Source organism: Dermacentor andersoni, chromosome 11, assembly GCF_023375885.2.
Source record: "Dermacentor andersoni chromosome 11, qqDerAnde1_hic_scaffold, whole genome shotgun sequence".
Classification (NCBI taxonomy): Eukaryota; Metazoa; Arthropoda; class Arachnida; order Ixodida; family Ixodidae; genus Dermacentor; species Dermacentor andersoni.
In genome coordinates this window covers 101,273,974-101,296,199 of record NC_092824.1, presented here as the reverse complement: position 1 = coordinate 101,296,199, position 22,226 = coordinate 101,273,974, and the positions used below count along the sequence as shown (strand labels likewise).

Genomic DNA, 22,226 nt, shown 5'->3' with positions numbered 1-22,226 from the left:
GTAGAATACAGGCATCTCACCTACCCATGAAATCACCTGAAATGCTAATTAATGCAGGTGCCAAATCTGCCCCTCAACGCTTCCTACGGGGAGATGATGTACGCGATATCACTAAACAAGTGGAAACAGGAAATGCTGAAGCTCCGACAGGCATACGACAAAGAGGCCGAGTGAGTTGTGAGCATTACTTTGTGCATATTGAACTCCACTAAGAGAACGCTTCGGATGCCCTTCTAGAAGGAACACTCTGGTTTGGACGCTTTGGTGTTCACGTTATTGTAACAAAGAATGAATGAATGAATGAATGAATGAATGAATGAATGAATGAATGAATGAATGAATGAATGAATGAATGAATGAATGAATTTCGTTGTTTTATGGCGCAAGGGCCAAGTATGACTAAAGAGCGCCGACCTAGTGTTAATCAGTTGGCAATGTAGCGATTAGGTATGAGGTTGACATGATTTGTCTGGATAGAGGTCTTAGAAACAGTCGAAGTGCGTAAATGTGCATAATAAAAGTATGGCAATGACTAAAGAAATGTGCTATGAACGCTAAAGTAATATAACTTTTAAATGATAGGAGCTACTAGAATATGTCAGTGTTGAAAATTTGGGAGAAGCACTAATGCCTTAACGTGAAACTCAAGGGCCCGGAGGGATGTGCTCTACAAAAATCTGTCGCATCATCATTCTATAGCAAGAGTGTGTGCTACGAATTTCTTGCGTTGATAACATATAACCATAACATCCTTCAAGAAACTTAAACTGCCTTTGTAATAAAAAACGGTTCTGCGCCAAGAAACATAACCGGGTGGAGAGGGATGTGATGGCGGTATGCTAGAGGAAAATTTTTTCCTCTCAGATTTGGCTTCCCGACACTCCAGGAGGACGCGAAGGATCCTATCACAGCATGTATAAACTAATAAATAAATGAGTAAATATAAACAAACATGAAAAACCTAGGATCTCGTCTTCCTAATATGTTTAACTCCATGTTAGTGCTACAAAGCCAAACTTCTACTGTCGGCATTTGCGAGGCACATGAGAGTAACCTAACATTATAACTTATGTCAAGCTTTAACCTTAATCGAAGCTTTTAAGTTTCAATGGGGAACCCAAATCCCGACACATTGTCAAATTGCACCCGGAAGCTGAGAGTAGAAGCAAGCCTATTCTGCGTTCCCAAGTGAAGACGGTTTCACAACACCTGCAGAAGGGCTATATGGTGCATCGCAGATCGACGGAAAATAAGCGCACAGGAAGACACACACGAACAGGTGAGAAAGACGCAGGACAGGTGCTATCTGCATCTGCGGACAGGTGTGTCTTTCTTGGCTTTTCGTGTGTGTCTTCCTGAGCACTTATTTTCCCTCGATCTGCAATGCACCATCTAGCCCGTCTGCAGCTGTTAAACTATCTTTCACACAATGAGGGCTCTTTTACATGTGCACCTTTAGTGCGTGTGCTGTCTCTTTCTCGGCTGTTCGTGTGTGCCTACTTTTGCGCTTATTTTCCGTCGAAGTGAAGACATACATAATATCAGATAAGTGAAGACACATGAACTGGCTATTGTCACAATCTCTGATTGCATTGTCACTTCCTCAATAACAACTGAAGGAAAACAATGATAAGAATACTGAGATCAACGACTAAGCTACTGAGTGCACGGCTCCCTGAACTTTGTACTCTTAAAAATGCACAAAAATTTAGCCTATCAAGACAGGTTGGGTGTGAAGACTCGGAATTATCCTGCCTAAACAGCTATCTTGCGTGGGTGCCCGCACAGGGTCCATGATTAATGTGTTGGCGCTATCTCCGTTGTGCATGCGCAGATAAGGTTCTTGCTCTCCTGTTTCCGCCCCTGTGGACCCTTCCATTCATACTCTCCGTTCGTGCTCTGTACATTCTTGCTTGTATCCGCATTTGTACGCCTACGCTACAGTAGCATGCTCACATCCCACAGCACAATGCCGAGGACAGTGCGTGCTGCAGTAAAGTGTGAAATAAATATTGCACGAGAAATGTGAACGTTACATGCGTGAAAATTATTTGCGTGACCGTTATAGTCAAGAAGTAAAATGGTCGTACTGTCGGCCTATCTTGAATATGTGCCTTCACAAAAGAAGAGGAATAAATGTGTTTGCCAAAATTAGTGGTGATGTAAATGTGTCCGCATTAAAGTGTGCGGAAGTTCATTGTCACACCTCCATCAGTCGTGAAGCACGTCGAATATAAGCTCTCCCATTTTGTTTAGGTGGCTAGAAGGGGCTGCAGTTGTCAATGCCTTCTACAATCCAAGTGCCAACGAAATGGGTAAGCATTCAAGACCGATCTCCGCTACAGAAAGAAAGCACTTTTTAAATTTCTTCTGAGCGTTATTATGATCAGATGGAATTGCAGCCATGCCAAAATTCCTACCGAGGTGGTCTTTTATCAAAACTGAAACCTGTAAATGTTGAAGGCAAGCATCCTGCTATTACGTTTGATTATTTGGTATTGGATATGGTGACGATGAAATTCGTAATACTTTCAACGGCGCAGCTGCCGACGCCGACGTCAAAATTAATCCGGAGTCCCCTAGTAGGCGCGCCTTATAATCATATTGTGGTTCTGGCACGAGAACCCCAGAATATTTTTAAACAGTGGAGCTGTTAAACATTTAGTTCCGCCGTGGAGCATTACCGGAAAACTCAGCCCAGCTGTGCGCCGCCTCGCGTTGCCTATCAACCACCTGCGAGAGCAGCGAGCCACGTAACCTCCTCGCACGCCACGCGCGTCGGGCGGAGTAGTGATGTCTCAGGCGAGTAAAAGCTCGGAACAGCCCGCTCGGCGACACACCTCTCGCCTCCTCTATCCCGTTTGTACGTCCTGTTGCCATGTGAAGACCGAACAAAATCCGGACGCCCGAAGAAGAAGCGGCTTACCAGGAAGAGCGCCGCACTGCGAGCGAAAAGCGATGCGTCACCGCGGAGCTGATCCGGAACACCGCGCCGAAGCTGCGGCTGAGAAGAGGCGACGCCGAGTCGATAATACCGAGTTTCAGTCCAGGGAACGCGCGAGTCGGCGCCCGAACGCTTGAGAAAGCTATCCCGGCCTGCGTCTGCTCCAAAACTTTCAGCGTAAAGCCAGCCGAGACAACAGCTTAGCGAAACCTACCATAACCTTGCAAAACCTAAAAACGACTTAGCCAAGCCTACTAACAACTTCGCAAAACCTAGCATGACCTCACAAAACCTACAAACAATTTAGGCAAGCCACGTAAAAGCTAAATGACCACAAGCTCCACTGTTGACTGCAGCCTCGCACCACTTGTGCAAGCTGCGCACGTTTTTTCTTTTAATTTTTGAAGTATCGATGAGGGTGCACGAACGTTCTATTGACTTTGGCCCGCTGACACTGTGCATTATGTGGCCTCGTCGATAGCAGAGGTAGTTTTCACGAGATGGTGCTACAGGTGTCACTGGTCCCGTGCGCGCTCGTTCCTGCTAACACACCCGAGTGCAGTACCATTACAAAGTCGTTCTGAGGAAGCCTGTGAGATGTCGGAAAGCCCATGAATGGGGAAAAAATTTTATGCACCTGACTGCAGCATGAAGCTATAAAAGAAACCAGTACAGGCTTATTCTTTGTAGCTTCATGCTACAGTCAGGCGAATGACAATTTTTCTTTTTCACTGTACTACTGAATATGCGTTCTCTCTTTCGAACGTTAAATCAGTTTCACTTTAAAGCATACAAACTTATGCATCGTCATTCACCATTTCCAGTGTTCCCTTCGGGAATTCTTCAAGGAGTCCTCTACGAACATGGACTTCCACGGTGAGTCGCTGAACGCAGCGAATTCAGAGAATGCAGAGACGCTGAGCAGGTGGTCTTAACTACCCTAAAATTTCTTAACCTTGTTTGCTTTTAGCTAATTTGATTATTAGAAATACTTCAAGGAGCAAAGGACATCATAGGAAGGAGTGATAATAAATGGAAAGTGTAGAAAATATCGCATAGAAGTAGCGCCTTGAACGCAAGGTGTGAAGCTGGTAGTGTCGGCAATAGAAGCGACGGTGTGAGAAGATTGCCCTATTCACCGTTGACTTTCGGACAAAATGGGCGTTGTAACGGTTATTTCCAGAATATGCAAAAACACACTTAAATATGTAACCTTAATGCGACAAAATGTACATATGAGAGAAAACAGATCGATTCTGCACATTTCATCGTAACAAAAAAAATTGTAAAAGAAGGATAGCCGAGAACATGTACAGTGTAAACATAGATAGAGTAAACTTTTTTTTTTCATTTATAGAACACTGTGCTGGTGGGAATAATTCAAGTGTATTTCTGGATAGACGCGATGTTTTCTCGCTGCACCCTTCTAGGGATGCCAGCGGTGAGTTATTATTCAGGCACCCATCGGTAATATGTTCGAAACAATGTCGAAGTAGGGAGCCTGTATTCTGAGGACGACATCTCATCTATGCTAGTCGCTAAAATAAAGTTAACTACTATTGTTGAATACGAAATGACAACTTGTGTTAGTTATTTCTTAGTCCTGCCTAAAAAATATTGGGATACATCAAATCGGTGTACAGTAAATAATTATTGATGCAGAGGGCCTAATTCAGCTTACAAAACTGTAATATCTTCCCGAACAGAAAACAGGCTTCACATTTATCCATATTTTCAAGAAATATTCTAAATATACGAAGTTCCTAAATGCATGCCACCATTGCAGAAAGCACTGTTTTTAAAATTAACTGCGTCATAGTTATTACATAGGCAATGCGGTGTGTCGCTCCACTGCTTCAATGCTGATGGTACCAACGTCACCAGTCATCCTGAGATGGTTGCAACGGTAATATTTGTGATAAAACAAAATCGAGCAAAAAGAAATCATGTCGGTTATTTTCCACACCACTTTGCTACTTAACATTAGGCAAACGAAATTAACAAAAAATTTCTCGCAGCTTACATCTCGAACTTATAGACAATTATATCTTTCTTGACAGTTCCATGAACTTTGGGGCCATTGGCATAGTGGTGGGCCACGAAATGACGCATGGATTCGACGACACAGGTAGGCCTGAGAAAACCGATGGCCCTGACCAACACTACCTAGGGTATTGAATATTTTAAGCTGGTACTGCGGGAGCACTAAGGTGGAGGAAGAAAGAAAACCCAGCAATGTTTCTCATAAAGAAAGGTTAATAACGGGTAAAATGAAACATCCACGGAATTGTAACAATTGCCACGATTGGATGGATTTCATGTTACTTTCATTATTTACACCTCTCTACCTAGCGGGTTTCCGCAGAACTATTAATCCATAAAGAAAGGTTCTCAGTATAATAAACGTTCAGCCTCGTATGGGGGATCGAATCCGGGACAAATACCTTTCCGGGGCAGTCGCTGTGCCATCTAAGCTAACTGCGAGGTCAACATATCGCCAGAACGAGGCCGAATTATTCCACAGTCCGAAGTAGGCAGAGAGTGAATTTAACAAATCATTTCGTCGAAGCCCACAGGTGAAGGAATTTGTCCTTGTGCGATCCCCAGAAGAGACAGTGTTTTTTAAAGTGCGAAGCTTTCGCTCTGTGAAATGCATATTGGGCTTCCTTTGCAGCGGTGTTATACAGCAGGCAGGACGCGATTTGAAAGATGAATGTTTAAAGATTGTTACACTGCATTGTGTGTTGTATAGTAATTGCACTCTTCACCAATTTTCGGTGTGCGGCTCAGTGTTGTAGGGGCCAGGTCTCCCCAAGGTGTCCTAAACAGCTCATTTCCTGGTCACCTACAGTATTGTCTATGGTGGTGTTTGCTGCAATTAAGTTCCAATTCAAATCCTAAACACTAATGCCAGTGAAAGTGTACAAGGTCAAGCTTTTATTTGTCTGAGGCTCTGCGTATGTCATATGTGAAGCCAGAGCATGTGAAGAGTACGCGGGCTCACAAACTTGAGCAAGAAATGTTAGAGGCTGTGTACTTATATCTAACACAATCTATTAGCCCTATGGGGGCACAATGCGGAAACACCGGTGTACTTAGATTAAGGTGCACGTTAAAGAACCCCAGGTGGTCGAAATATCCAGTGTCCTCCGCTACGGTGTGCCTAATAATCAGAAAGGGGTTTTGGTACGTAAAACCCCATATTTTTTTTATTTACTAGCCCAAGCCAGATGATGTTAAACATGATTATAACGACCCTTACACATTGCCCATAAGTAGGCTGTAGAGTCACCTGCTTGGAGGAATCGCAATAATGACTAATACAGGAGTAAGTCTCTTAAATATAACCTAAACAATAAAAGTCGGCGTGGAACAAGAAACTCGAACCGAAAAGAATAAAATACCACAACAGCTCTACCACCTTCGTTTCCCTCTGTTTCACTGCCTGTTTTGCCACTCAGCAAAGCAGGTAGGCCGTGGTTTCGCAGCGACGCCAAGTGGAGTGAACCGGTCGTAAACTGTGGATGGTCAGAGTGGCAAAAAAATAGAGTGGGAGGCATCGCCACGAAATCGATGCCCTGCTCACTTCATAAAAAAAGAAGGTCACCTGGCAACTGTCTCGTATATCATCATTTCCGTCATCTATAGCGGCTACATATTAGTGTTGAATTTGAAGGCGGCCGCACTGTGGGCCCATTTTCAGAATTTTTAAATGTGGTTTTACACAAACAGGCAGAAAGTTGACTGTTGGCCCATGAGTTCAAATATTTTTGTGTGATCTGCCGAAGCCAGACAGCGTGAAATGTGTTTTAAGTCAAATTCATCAGAAAAAAAAAAGGTTCGATGCTGTTAATCAACATTATCGTGAATTCAAATTTTTTAATTGCCATGTTATGTTTAATTAAATTATAGGGTTTGAAATGGCAAATACACTTTCTGATTATGAGGCACGTTGTTTTGGGGGACTCCGACAATTAGGACCACCTGAGTTTCTTTAACCTGCACTTAAATCTAAGTACACAAGTGTTCTCGTATTTCGCCCCCATTGAAATGCGGCCGCCATGGCCTGGCTTAGCAGCCCAACACTATAGCCACTAAGCAACCACGGCAGGGTAATTGCCGTGTTGGGCAACTAACCAGCCCAACAGTCACAGTCGGAGTCATCTTTTAAAGCATAACTGAAACGAAAATATTTCGCGTACTTTTACTAAAACAAATTTCTACCAGTGACTACGCCATTAGGAAGAACATAGATGCTGTTATATGGCCCACAAGCGTACTTAAATATACGAGCAGCATGGGCTGTAACATCTAAGAGCGTCACTCGATTTCGCAAAATTTATAGTGACGCAATGACACGTAACAAAAATTTAAAATATATTTTTATGGGTGTTATGTTGCTTATTTCAAGGATATTTTATCTTGATGCTCAATAGGAGGTCAGTTCAATGCAGAAGGTGCCTTGAAACAATGGTGGACGAAGGACACTCGCACTGAATTCATGAAGAGGGCGAAATGTTTCCAGTATGAATACGGAAATATCACCGACATGGAAGCAAGAATGAGGGTGAGGCCGCTCAAGTTGTCTTTATCCACGACAAAGCGCTGGTATCTAGCAGAAAAAATGTAGCCATCCCGGCACTGCGAAAGGGGATGTCCAGCGAAGCTGTTGAACATCACCACTACAACTGCTGAGAGGGGTATTGAATGATTGATTGCTTTAGAGTAATAGTTGTAATGAAAGTAATGGTAATTTTGACAGGACGCTCCCGCCCATAGCGGTACTGCAACAACATTGATGGTCAGTTGCTAGGCTGGTTCTCTTATATACGAAGCGCTAGAGACGTTACTCCTCAAGTCGCAAGCTGCCGTCGGCACGGCAGCTTGCACAAAAGTAAGCTTTAAAGGGAAACGTATGTGGGGAGCGTTACGTATTTCGCATTGTTATCAGGCACGCCTCATTGATTATGCGATTCGGATTATTGTTTTGTGCTTGTTCCTTATTGAAGCATATGCTGTTCTGTATGTTGCAAGCGTGATTCGAAAGAATGTATGCGCTGTTCACTTTGTTGACTGCTTGAAGCCTCTGCCTTATAGGGTTCGAGCCAAGGCTCCTAGCTCTGCACTGCCGCCGGGATCAGCCCACATTTTGGCTCATGGACGCGGACACGAAAAATGCTGACCATCTAGAGGCTAACACCTTCGGTGTAAAAATACAATTATGAAGAATAATGTGAATTACTGAGTTCGGCTTCCGGCCGGAAATTAAACAGGTTGACTTCGAACTACGCGACCGAAAATTGTGCTAACGCGTCACGTTCGAATATACAGCAACGTTAACAGAATGTATGGACGCACAGTTTATCTATGCGTGGTCATAGTAGGACTGAGACGTCGCACCAGCAAAGTGTGTTTTCTGTAGAAGAATAGTTGTAATTTCAAACCATTCTCTTCTACGATAGGAACGGGAAAGACAACTTTTTCTGAACTTCATTTTTGGCACGCTTTAGCTGAAGGCGCGTTGTGGAATGTCGTAGTGAAATGTTCTTTAGTAATGGCTAGTTTAGGTCAGCCAGTGTTTCCTATCATCACATTAACATAATTTCCGTTTAGCTTCTGTGCACTGGCACCGTGTGTGTTAGCATCCTTGTCGCTTTTTTAGTCTCAGTTTCCTCACCGTACTGAGCACTTAAACCAAACAATAAAAAAAAGAAATCTTGACTTTCTCTAATCCACTGCAGCTAAATGGCAGAAACACTGTGGGCGAGAACATTGCCGACAACGGTGGAGTCCGTTTGGCATTCGAGGTAAGCTGCAATAATTCTAGACGCTTTGCTGATTGAAAATGTAATCGCAGGAACGAAAATTACATAAAACTAAGTGGGGCTTAAACGGAATGGTGCACACATGGTTAACATTTTCTAAAGGCAATGTGCACTGGAAGCTTTTGTAATCAGAGCCATTTCCTTCACATCAGCTTATGTAAAACTTATTAACCAAGAACATTACTTTCGACGCGCCATATTGTATCGCATAATAATTTTGTGGTCTTCAGTTTCTTGTTCCTTTGATTGAGCGAAGCTTTGTTTACCTGTCACAAGCAAGGAGTAAAGATGACTTGAATGTCGAAGATATGTGTGACATTTCTATATGTATAAACCTTTCATTGCCGAAATTCGCTCGACAAGCATCATAAATCTCCTTCGTCCTCATGACGTCATTGCTTCGACGTCTCGCAGTGCCCATCCGCCATATTTGGGGTTTCAGTTTCCGCATAGCTTGTGAAGGGTGCAGTGCACAAACGTACATATTGAGTCAGAGCACAGCAACCTATGCGGTGCGTAAACGAGAGCTATGGATCATATTACATGTAGCCCAGTATAGAAATAAGCACAGCCGTTTACACTTATTTGTACATCTATTAACCGCTTAGCTAGTATTCACATCATATACATTCGAACATGTGTGTTGAAACCGGTTCTATTGAAACCATCTTTGTGTGCAAAAAATTTTGTCAGCAGCTCTAACAACAGTACCGGTGAAACAAACAATAGAAAAGAAAGAACACTAGGCCGCTTTCTTTCAACCCCATTCGCAATGGGTTTTGTCGCGCTTATCAGCAATTCTGCGCGCAGTAGCTAGCTATCTCAAAAATAATGAAAACACATAACTACAAGAGAGAAAGCAAATCACGACTTTTGTTCGATGGCTGAAACATTAAAGGGCCAAATGTAACAAAATTTAATGATGCGTAAATTGGTTATAAATTAATAGTATATAACCCAGAAGCAATCTTGCCAAAGTCCGCTGGGTTAACTTAACTTAAAACTTAAAACTTAACTTAATTAACTTAAGATTTTCGTACAAGAAGCCTCCAAACTGCACCTCAGAAGACGACACGCTAATCTGGTGCTTAACGGCGGTTGCGTAAGTCCCATCGCGTCATCTCGCGAGATTCTTGAGTACATTGGGGGCAACCGCGGGTGCTACGTGATCTCGGCGGTCATGCCCAGGAGCCGCATGTTCTAGATCGCGCGTCACTTCAGGCGAGCGGTGATAGCGGCGTGTTTCCCCCCTTTCGCTATGGAACACAGCAATTTTCGAATTTTTTTGTGAAGCTTCCACTCTTATTTCAATTTTAAATTTAGGCACAAAGTACACGCACACTCTGGGCTTATTACGCGGTCCAATATTTGGTTTCAAATTTTGTCGCGGCTACTAGACAGCGACTAGTACTGAACTGCATAGAGTTTCCTACAATGGAGAGTTACACCTGAGCGGGTTTACGGGCCAGCGGTACGAGCGGGCGAGCAGAGATGACAGCGAAGTGCCGCACAAAGGAGAAAGGAAGCCCAGCAATCGTTGGCTTGGTCGAGCAGAGTAGAGTTACTATATAGGCTTCCTAGAGGGAGCCTACAGTGTAGCGCATTGCAGCACCACCTGTCTAACAAAGTTGGAGTTACTTCTATACAAAGCGTCAGCTTGCGGCCAAGCGTTCGCTCGCTTCAGATTCTCGATCGCGCTCAAATCTTCGTCAACGGCTTCGTTGCTCAAACCTCTCGCAGAATACAGAGGTCCTCGTTAGTGGTTAAACACCTCATAGGGTTTCTCGCTTGCAGGCGAGCAGCGCCGCTTTGAAGACGACGCTGACGACATGCGGCTGTTCGTGCGGGTGGTCGCCATGTTTGTTTCGCAAATAGGACAGATAAACTTCATTCAAAGAATAATCAGACTAATCGCCAATGGTCGGGGCGCCTTATCCAAGGCTCCGGTGGCTCTTGCCATCTCCCCACCTCTCTGGATCAGCTTGAGCTGGTCGTCGAGGGCCGAGCTAAAAAGCAGTGCCTCTCATTGCTCCCTCGTTGTGTTCGTGTCGTGGTGTTCTATGTTGTGTAGCGTTCACTCCCACGTAATGTTTCATAGGGTTGGTGTGGCGCCGCACCACGGGCATTCGTTCTTGTAGCCTGTGGGGTGTAAGCGATGTAACATGTGTAGGTTCGCAAAAAAAGAACAAAAAACGCTGGTTGGTTGCGCGCGCTCCTTGGGGAGAGGAGACAAGCGAGCGAACGGCCCGCTCCGTAAACATGCTGGCCGCCCCTGCGTACCGAACATGCACAGTGGTGTCTCCGCTCGTCGGCTTGCCCGTGAAGCTGCTTACCTATAAATCTCTAATTACTAGAGGGAACTCTGGCGATGCCATCGTTCAGCCACCGTGGGAATCATGGGTAGCAGATGGGTTTGGCTCATCTCCGTACTTGGAGCTTCAGACGTTCTTGTGGCTTCGTTAATAACGCTTATCTGGGCCTAAATTCTACAAAAGCTTAAAGTAATTGATATTTCTTTAATGAAGGAGGAAATAAGACTCTGCAAGTACACGTAATCACTCCTAATGGCATTGCTTCCGCTTGGCCATGCCTCTGCAGCGTGATGGTTTCAGTGTCGGGCTTTGTGATACAGGTCCATAATTGGAATCTTGCAATCGAAAATTGTAATAACGCTTAATGAATTATTTATAACGCAGTACTTTCGTAAAAATTATCACTCTGTAAAATTACTAACCAATTAAAAGCCAGAAAGACGGAGTTCAGCAAAATCCATGTACTACCCATCACTCCCACGTTGGCTGAAGTGCACTGCTTGGAGCTCCCGCAGACACTAGGGCCGCAGTTCCCTCCAGTAATTGTTTGAATCTCTTTGCTTAGGCAAATATTCACATCTGCTTGTTTTGCCTTCCGCATACCGCATAAATGTCAATAATGGTTTTAGACTTTCCCGAACGGCTGTTCCCCGTTGCTCAAAGGCACCTCGACAAATTTCCTCCTGCTTTCCAGGCGTATAAAAAACTTTTGGAAGAAGAGTGCGGAAACGTGGACACCCGCTTAAAGGGTCTGGAAGCTGTTACTGGGAAGCAGCTGTTCTTCATCGCTACCGGAATGGTACGTCTAAGGCCAACAACGTTCTTTCTTTTTAATGAGCAACATTAACCACTGAATCCTCCCAACAAAGCGAGGCTGCATGAAGCCGTTGATCATGCTATTTTTCCCACAGGTATGGTGCAGCTTGAGCCGACCCGAGTTCCTTATGCTGCGGATTCTGTACAACTCGCACAGCCCAGCTCGATACAGGTAACTCAACCAACTCACGTCGCGTCATTATTAGAACGATGGTGAAGCAGAGCTCAAAGTAAGTGTGAAGGCGGGAACGCGTTCTGACTGAACACACTATGTTTACAGTGAATTCTATCATTCGCAATAGGTGATTGTGTCTCAGTATAACCTCACAGTGTCTGGGTAACCTTCAGAATAAGTTTGTGCGGAGCAGGATTCGCTCGCCCGAGTTTGTAAACTTGCACGGTTCTTATGAAGAACTTTTTTTTAAGACACGCTATATAGATTTAGTTGTGGCTTCGATCACCGCGGCTGGAGAGGGGTTAATATCGTTCTGACAGTGGCAACACTTCGGCGCTTTGAAGCGAAACGCACATGTGCCACGAGACTGACCAAAGTTCTTATTACGCAGTCCTATTTTCTCCACATGACATGCTACCACATTTTTGTTGCCGTATTTGTTTTAACACAGCGTTAAGAGAGATCAAAATAACCTGAAGGCCTTATCTTATCAGTTCGGGAATTTCATCTTTATGAAGTGATAGCAGACTAATCCTTGTAAAGCTTTGTTAGTTGGGAAACGGAGGAAAAGTAAATACCTTTGAGCTGCTGTGAAAAGAAAATTCAAATACTTTACTGAAGCTGTGGAAAATTGAGGAAGCTGACTTCCTCATTGTTGAAAGTGCCAGCGCAGGTTACAAGAAACTGCAATAAGATAGCCAGTTGGAGTCGACATCCCACTTCAACAAAGTTATGTGTATATTATGTTTATTACGCAACCTTCAAATGCAAGGCAGGTAGGATCCACAAAACAAGGGAGCAAGTTTAGAAACATACGCAGATGAAGTGTAATCGTTTCCAATCCTTGCGCTCTTCATGTTTTTAATTATTCTGTGAATTTTAATGTTCCCCCTCTTATAATGCTGTGTTTCGCAAACTAGCCAAAGAAAACGTTCTTGCACGCAGTACATATTGAATTGGGCATCGCGCATACATTCGCCATTCAAGAAATGCTACTACCTTCAAAAACAAAATTGCACCCTTTGGGTTGCATCTTGCCATACAACAATAAACGTCATCTGTCTGGTCCGCATTTCCTTTCTCTAACGCTGCGAGCCCGGTACTTCCTAGCAATGAACGGCATGCGCGTTATCAGCATGACATAGCATTCCCGACAGGAAAGTAGCGGGCGCGGCGTTTTCAAGAAAGGAAAGGCAAGCAAGGCAGATGACAATTATTGTTGTGTGGCAGATATACACCCCAAAAGGTGTACCTTTGTCTGAGAGTGTATATGTATCAACTTGTAATGTAGACTCTGCCGCTATGAAAGGGAACACATCACCTTTGTTGGAACAGAAATTCATGAAAACGCTGAACTAAGAACACCACCCCATGCTATTTCTTGGGTTATTCTGTTTAAAAATGCAGCCGATAGAGCGTCCCTCTTTATAGAAACGTACAAGAAAAGTTACCGGCTGTGAACCCCAGTCCGGGAATCCTTTTTATATTGGCAGACAGTATAGATTCATTGTCAAACATTAAGCATGCAATAAGCGATCAGCGTTGTTGCAATGCGGTCACTGATCTGCTTGTAGGGTCCCATGACGAGTTCTCGGGATGTAGAGGAAATGGTGGGATGCCAGCGCAGTCTTCGGCGCCATCCTCAAAAACAACTACAAAGGCGCTCAAAATCATACCTTACTGCGTGGTAACTCATTCCCGCCTGTTTCTTTTCTTCAGAGTCAACGTGCCCTTGTCAAATATGGCAGACTTCTCGGATACTTTCAACTGCCCCGTGAACTCCCCGATGAACCGCAAACACCGGTGCAAGTTGTGGTGAGGAATTCTCACAAACGAAGAGCAAGCAAGGCTAGCAAGTTCTGAGTTCTTTTTTTTGACTTTTACAATGAGTTGCAGCACCTGCACTAACTAGTACCTTGGGAAAATAAACAACACTAAACCCTATACGTTCAGGAACGGCGTACTTTCTTATAGTTGGAATCGTTCACGCAAAAAGGCGGGTCAAGGTCCCTAAGATCCTGGGCAAATTTCGAAAAATTTTCATAATGACTCTAAAGCAAAATACACTTTCCAAATATCTCAGTGGAATCAAAGCTTAAATACCACGGCCAATATGCTTATTTCCATGCATTCTGCTACTCAAGTACTGAAAACGTGAACGTAATGTGCTTGATATGAAATTGTCCTGGAGTTCATCAAGACCGTCTTTGCGCCTTCGGTCCTCCCGAGGTAGAACGCCGCATACATGGCCTTTACTATCGTTCCTTGTCGGAATGCCGGCATTAAGCGAATATGTTTGCATCTGTAACCGCATACTTATTCTACCAAAAGGCAAGCCTCTTAAAAGAAACAGTGAACAGAGCTTTACTGAGCGAGAAAAATGAGGAAAACACGCGAAAGAATTGGTGCAGTCACAGAACCCGCAGTAGCAGTCCCTATGACTTTCGCTATCATGGTCAGAAGTTCACATGGCCGATAAAAGTACTATACCTACTTTGTCTGGATGCCTGCTAACGTGCTATCGCAATCAATGCTCAGCCTTTCAGGCGAAACTGTGACTGTTCTTTTTTTCCAACTCTCAACTTCTTTAGCGCCATATCTATATACGATCAACACTTATTGTCATGATTATTATTACAAATACAAGAAAATGGCGCGTTGCCCGCCTCCACTTCTGAAATTGATAGTTAAGCTTAACGTTGTTCCACTTCAATCACCTCGTTTACCATGCGAGAACGAGTGAATGGCGCAATTATGTTGCGGCGATGTTGACGACGACATTTGGCATTTATTGTTCGAAATGCCAAAAATGGCCAGAGTGCCGTGAATGCTGCGTGATGAGAACTGTTTTTAACGTGCATTGCTGCGAAAAATGCAAATTGACTATACAGAGGCATAAAGCTACTGACTGTGTAAGAACCAAAATTATATATTGCTAAAGCTATAACCCTAAGCAATTTGTGTTTAAAGGGACACTAAAGCAAAACAATAAATCAGTTTAGACTAATGAAGCATTGTTTGAGAACCCTGCAGGCAGTCATTTCAAAAAAAATAGTTTGATTATTAGCAGAACCAAATTCCCGCTCCCGCACGCCAAACTCGAACGCGCGCCGGCGGCCACGTTTCGAATGCTACAGACGGACTCGTATCCCTGACGAGGCCTACTAAGTCACTATAACTCAGAAATCCCGGCAAATTGCCCAGACTGCCCAGGACATTATTGCTCACTCTCGCACATGCTATGGCAAGGTACCGCGTTACCAAAGGGCCCTCTCTCAAGTGAGCCCGAATGGGAAGAAGCCCTCAAAAGCCCGGACCTCAAACTCCAACTCAAGGCCGTCCAGAGGGCCCAAGAACTGGCGGAGCGTCACCACGTTCTCGTCCCGACTTGGGCGTCGCCTACGGTTTCGGCCGGAGGAGTTCCCCGCGTAGGATCTCCAACGGCTTGAAACTCCTCAGGACTTCAATAAAGTTCTTGACTGACTGACTGATTATTAGATGAGAAAATGGAGGTCCAATTATCAGTATTTGAATTTCGCGCCGATACCCCAGCGCTGGTACGTCAGCGTGACGTCAGGGATTCAAAAGCATGTTTTCGTATTTGGGCCGCGTTGGCTAAGTAAAGGCACCCGAAACTTTCCATGTTTAATATATGGTTCCTTTACAACACAATGTAGTTAATCTGTACCGCTATATACAATTAGTAGGCGCTAGAAGGTGCCATCAAAATTCAAGACGTCACAGCCACGAGGTGCTGGAACTGAAGTAGGCATCGCCACCCATATTTCATTCTTGCGCTTTTTCTGGCTTACCAAACGTTGTTAAGAACGGCCCAGCTGAGGTGCAAGTGTTGCCAGCCAGGTGCGACGATGGCGGCGTCAACTTTCAAGGAACGCCACCATTACGCTCTAGCCTCGTCGCCGTTGTGACTGAATGAGTTCGAAGAAGCAGGCTTTGTGCTGCAACACGACACCGCCAACCGGGTCGGCCGCGAGCAGGGAAGTTGCCGGGGTAACGTCGTCGGGGACCCCTTCCCACGCGCCGACCAAGACGCAGGACAATGGCTACCCGGCCGCGCTGCGAGGGTCAGCTCCGAGTTCTACGAAATTCGTGTGGCGTCGGTTCCGGACCGGACCGTGAACCTGTGTGTGTGTGTGTGTGTGTGTGTGTGTGTGTGTGTGTGCGTGTGCGTGTGTGCGTGTGCGTGTGTGCGTGTGTGCGTGTGCGTGTGCGTGTGTGTGTGTGTGTGCGCGTGTGTGTGTGTGTGTGTGCGTGTGCGTGTGTGTGTGTGTGTGTGTGTGTGTGTGTGTGTGTGTGTGTGTGTGTGTGTGTGTGTGTAAGCCGTCTCGGAGAGAAGCGGCGTGTTTACAATGACTGGACGAACGTTTCTATCCCCTTGGAATCAAGGGGCGACCGAGTGTTTATAAACCGCTGTTGTGCGTATGCTCGACACTTTCTTAAGCAGTCATGTTAGACTGATACACTCTCTCAAGCACTCATGCTAGACTGATATAGATACTGTAATTAAACCCATATCCCTCGTTCTCGATGAGAAGCAGTCCTTCCCTTCATGAACGTCCTCAGCGTGGATAAGTCGGACGACGGCATGGGCCAGCTACCTTCTAATTCATGCCGGACTACAATCTTGACAACGGGTTACGAACGGCGGGATTGAGCCCCCAATCATAACAACGTCTTATTGTTGTGAGAGTGGTGTTTTTGGTGTTGTAGAAAGGTAATTTACTGATGCATGGGCCAGCTACCTTCTAATTCATGCCGGACTACAATCTTGACAACGGGTTACGAACGGCGGGATTGGGCTCCCAATCCTAACAACGTCTTACTGTTGTAAGAGTGGTGTTTTTGGTGTTGTAGAAAGGCAATTTACTGATGCAGAAGAAATCATTTTTCCCTTTAGTGTCCCTTTAATAAAAGCAATGCGGTAGTGAAAAGGTGTATTCTTTTACAGAGCACTCTGACCTTGCAATAGCCTTTGAGCACAAGAGCCTGTAAGCCGTTACTGTGTGCGTGTGAGCTTAGAAGTTGAAATCTGCAACTGGAGACGGTGCTATGGTTTCAAGACTTCGTGGGAACTATGTCCAGCATGGCTGCATCGCTGAGTAAAGACATGAATGTTTTTTTATTGAAAAGTGCACTGCTGCAGAGAAAAAAACGTGTTGGGCAAAAAGGTATTTGGCGTTGTTCTATGTTTTATATACATCAACCTTCCTTAAAAACATGGAGGGCAATCTCCCTCAGAAATTGCAGCACGTTGGTGGCTGACAGACCACCGAAATGTACGAATGTACTTTCCTCTATTTGTAATGTATACGATCTGACTTCCAGCCATCTTGCATCTGTTGAAAAACTATTGCTTTGAGGCTGCATTGTGTAATTTGTTGAATTCTCTGTTCCATATATTTTGCCAAAAGTTTCGAGGCATTTTAAGCAAGAGCAAGAGTAAATTTAGAGCCAGAAATCCTCGACCTTCTATACAAAAATGAATCACAGATGCCGCTTTCTCATCCACAACCTGGTTTCTTTCAATGTCTCCGTAGCTAGGCAACCACATCGGTATGACGCCCTCGTTTGAGGGATCAGCAGCGCACAGATACTTGTATAGCTTGTTCAGTACAGAGATTTAATGCTTCTTTTGAGTTTGCATTGCTTTTAGTTTGCTTAGGGTGTCGGTCTATATTTAAAATTTGACCATTTGTGCCGACAGTACATTTAGGGTCGAAAACAATTAAGGGTACTTGCGCTGGGAAGGTGTTCTTTTGCAGATTCACTGCCTCATATATGGAAAGGTAGGTCTAATACTTTCAAATGGTACTCTTGATTGATATTGCTGGGGCGTCAATGAATAACTCAAGGTAAGCGCACTTCTAAGAAGCGTGCAAAATCCTTGACAATGCCAAACTAACAGTGATTCTCGCCAGCACAAATATCCAGCTAAGTCACAGCTACATTGTAAGTAGTGAAAGACAACAAAGAAAACGTTTTCAGGTTTTAACGCTGACGTCTAAGAGTAGAGCTATCAACCCTGGGCCACACTCAATCTCTCTGCCGAATTTGCTGCAATCTGGGGCAGTACTTCTTTACTTCTCTAACCCCAGAATCTGTGTACTGTAGGGTCCTATCTTCAGTGTAATGGTTTACAGCGAAAAAAACACGAATCATTTAATACAAGATCAAGTGGAGGATTTCCAACAAAGGTGAAAGACCTAATCACGGATCTTGCCGACTAAAGAGCATATAATCATGTCTAGTGACGCAAATGACGAACTTGCCGATGTCTGAATTCTTGCGGCAGCATTCAAGAACCCACTCAGGCCGTATGGGCACGTTGTAATGCATCAGTAGGTGTAACGGTTGTCGAATAAGACAGGTTCACGACGACCTGATGATGTAATCATAATTAACGACCAACGTCATCTTCTATTCTATATAAGGCAAAAAAGAAGTGAATGTCAACGAAGTCGACCGTGATCAAGATCCCTTAAACAAATAAAGATTTGTTACAGCAAGGGTGGTGATCGCGGCTTTCAACAATCTACCGCTATACTTTTCCTGGCTACAGCGCTGCTGTTAACCTCGGTGGAATAAAGTTGTCTGCAGTCGCACATTTTTGCAGACAAAGAAATTAGATACCTTTATCTCTATGTTCCTCCTGAATTCATGTTAAATAAAGCTTCTTTTTTTGAACGTGCTTAGCCAGCTCTATGCTGAGTGGTACGATAGGTGACCTTTACAACGAAGGGACCTGCATAACGAAGTATTTTGGAGGTCTCGAGCGCTTTGTTATAAGGAACATTTGAATATATATATTTCAAATTATCTTGACAGACTGGACATTCGCAACACATATAGGCACTTCTTTTCCTTTCGTTTAGCGTGGTACCAAAGCATGTACATTCGTCTCAGTTTAAAAGCCATGGAGCTCGAAGCCTAGCCTCCGAGAGTGGCGAACGCGTGCTGCCTGACATCGGTTGCCATGCGCGAAGTGTAAACCTTCCGTTTTCGTCCGCGCGGCCTTGCTTTACGCACTGTTTGCTTTTCGCCATCGTCGTCACCACCTGGAAGAAGCGGTGAGTGTGGTTTTTCACGTTTGCTTGTTTGCAGAGCACAGGAGCTTCACGCAAGGATACCCAGACCATCCAATAGATGTTACATTTCACAACTACTCGGAACAAAGAAGTTCCAGTTTCTTTCAACGGAGGTCCCCTTTTCGGAGATATTTTTCTTCGTTGCTGGACGAGTTGAAAGTAAAAAATGAATATTTCCTCGGCTTACATGTGCGGAGCATATGGCCACATTTACATGTGAAGTCCTGGATCTGTCATAGTTACATGCGCGCAGTTGTACGCGAAAGACATGAATCACCGGTTAGAAAACAGTGATAAGGTTTCCGTCGCAAATAAGAAAGCTGGTCTCATTCTTCCGCATTTTCGACCAATTGCGACTGCATTACGCTTCTGTTTGCGCGAACCTGAATAAATATTCTCAAGGTGTACGTGCAATATGCTCTCCTGCGTGCTGTATTCCGTGCACCGGCAATCGAGCGCAAAATTTGGTTACTTCGGTCTGAAAATGGAAACTATCTTTGCTCTTTCTAACATTTCTTTAGCGCTTCTTGCATTGTTCAAAAGAAATATTGCTTGCTCACCGCCAATAGACACTATGATATCCGGAATAAACGTCGCAAATGAGACGCGGCAAGTAAACCGTGAAGCAAGTAAAAGAAAAAAAAGTTTTTCACAATCCTGCTTCAACTTGCCATTTTTATTACCTTTACTGATGATGTCAAATGGTTCCTCGACACTGCGACTCAAGTTTTCACCTGACATCTCAAAAACGGACCACAAATTTTAATTTTCCGACTCTATGTAAAGCGCGACACGCGGATGACATCACGTCGCTATGGCATATATTATTTGGGAGCTCAAAGAGAAATATGAAAAACAGGTGCTCCAGCCTGTGCCACTAAGTATAACAGGCTTAAACTGATAGTAAAATAAATGATGAGGGCGTGTGCCAAATGGAAATTATTGAAAAAAAAACAAAAAAAAGGGGGGGGGGGGGGGGCGAGAACTACCACCAGGCGAAACCAGAAGCAGGGAACGGACGGCACAGGGGGATTTTTTGGGTGAATACAGTTGTTACAGTGCTATATTAAGTCTTGGACTTGACTTACAAATGTGATGGTTTCAAAATTATGTTGTCACTGGTGGTTGGGCTTGTATAACAGTGGGCTTTTTCATTGGTTATGATGGCACCTGGGTCTTTAGGTGACTCTGGGTTAAGTTGGCTGGGTCTTCTCTGAGGAGGGTCTGGAATGGAAGAACTAGGCAGAAATAATAAATTCAGAAGGATATTAGGAAACATAGAGAAGAGGAAGAGAAATAAGTAATGAATGTGTGTTTTTTTTTTCTTAAATGTATATATAAGGCTTAACATTGTCGTCGGGAGGGGAAACCCCACCTCGTTTGGTCAGTGGCCCTTTGACAAGTAGTCAAGCTTTTTTTTTTTGTTATTCATCGAGTGTGAGATGGACTCTTGGATGAAAGTGACCGCAGCGCCACATAGTGAGTGGAGAAAGACAGCGACCACTTTCTGATGCTTCGCGCGGGTGGAGCTTGCACACTGAACCACATTTAAAAACGCTCCGTAACAAAGCCGCAATCCGTTTCCGGCCCTAATAGAGTGACTCGGCGTATATAAAATGCATTCTTTAACGTTCTTTATGGATAGCGATGTCCCTTGATCCGTTACTGTAATTAAGTTGTAGCCGCAAAATAAGACAAAAGTGCGCATGTTATGACAATGAGCACTTATGCACGCAAGAATCTTTATCGTAGCAAAATTTGGATTTCACGTATTATGTCGTCCTGTCGTTCCTACCTTGCAAGATAAACGAAGTCCTCCCTATCATTAGTGAGATCTTTACTTCAATTTGCCGATGTCGTTTGGGAACCACATTTTAAGACAAATATTCGCCATATTTAGAGTGCAGAAAAAGGCAATTTGTTTCATTTTTAATGCCTACACCCGAAATACATATGTTGAACTCCGAATTGAATCACGTTTTCCAACACTGAACTCACGCCGTAAATTCCATCCATTAAAATTGATGTACAACACTGTGCACATTCCGACAAAACTGGGATTTGATACATACATGCGGTTAAGCAAATCAAGACGCAAGACATATAAGCACCAAAAGGCTATTCTAATGCCACAGTCACGAACTTCGGGGTGCAGCTTTTCGCTTTTAGAGCGGTATGCTCTACCACTCCAGGTACAAATCCAGGAACCATCCGGTTCCGAAAATCTGACCTTCGAGCTCAGCCAAGGTCAAACTGAGACTTAGCCTACCACTACCGGCGGCTTCTGCGTACGCCGCGTGGGCGCGCATATCCGGAGATTGAGCTCCGATGTGGACAAAGTGCGCGGTCGCGCAGGCACCACCTTCAAAGCGACCTGCAATGTGTACAAAATGTGCCGAGGGCTGGTAGCTTCGTATGCGGTGTGCTTTCGATGCTCGGTTCGTGTTGAATCTAGACGCAGCACAAAAGTCAATTCGCTCGCAGCTGCTGCTGCGCCGAGCAGTGTCGGTGTGTTGTCTCGTGGTGCAATTGCAGATGCGATAGTTGCTGACGGCGCCGAGCATCACCTGTGTCATTTCCCAAAGCAAGCAAAACTGTGCTATCGCTCGACAAACTTCATTTAACCGCGTTCAACCACAGCAATTTTTTTTTTTCAGTTGCTGTCACGGAATAGAATATACTGCCGCACGATTAACTAACAAAGCGTCGCACAATTTTAGCTCCCCTCCCTGACCATGTGTGATCTATCAAATTAACTGCGTTGATTTTCTCGGTCATGTCAGTGGTGTACATTTCTTGGTCATAGCACTGTCATGTTTCTTTTTATTTTTGCTCTTTTTCTCACCCCAATTGCCCACACATTCATATAGGTCTTCGCATTTTGCCCGTGTGATGTACAGCAACCACTGAATCTGCTCTTCGTTGCTCGGACGTGTTTTCAGATTGTTACTTGAAAGTGATCTTGACTATGGCTCGAAAACCTTATGCTCTGTGGTTCGCTCTTCTCTTCTGAAATGTACGCCCCTGTAACTAATGTAACAGTGCTAC

General features: G+C 44.4%; 1 protein-coding gene across 2 annotated transcripts in view; it reads left to right on the top strand.

The window, feature by feature from the left end:
* The window catches only part of LOC126539161 (neprilysin-1-like), a 38,432-nt gene extending 24,414 nt beyond the window's left edge, over positions 1–14,018 (top strand). For both annotated transcript variants that reach the window (XM_050185909.3, XM_050185908.3), the window contains exons 13-21: positions 58–170; positions 2,257–2,315; positions 3,769–3,820; positions 5,005–5,072; positions 7,381–7,511; positions 8,686–8,751; positions 11,776–11,880; positions 11,993–12,069; positions 13,792–14,018. In XM_050185909.3, the coding sequence (XP_050041866.1) occupies positions 58–170; positions 2,257–2,315; positions 3,769–3,820; positions 5,005–5,072; positions 7,381–7,511; positions 8,686–8,751; positions 11,776–11,880; positions 11,993–12,069; positions 13,792–13,891 (771 nt within the window). In that variant the 3' untranslated portion in view covers positions 13,892–14,018. The remainder of the gene's footprint in view (positions 1–57; positions 171–2,256; positions 2,316–3,768; positions 3,821–5,004; positions 5,073–7,380; positions 7,512–8,685; positions 8,752–11,775; positions 11,881–11,992; positions 12,070–13,791) is intronic.
* The last annotated feature ends 8,208 nt before the right edge of the window (positions 14,019–22,226 follow it).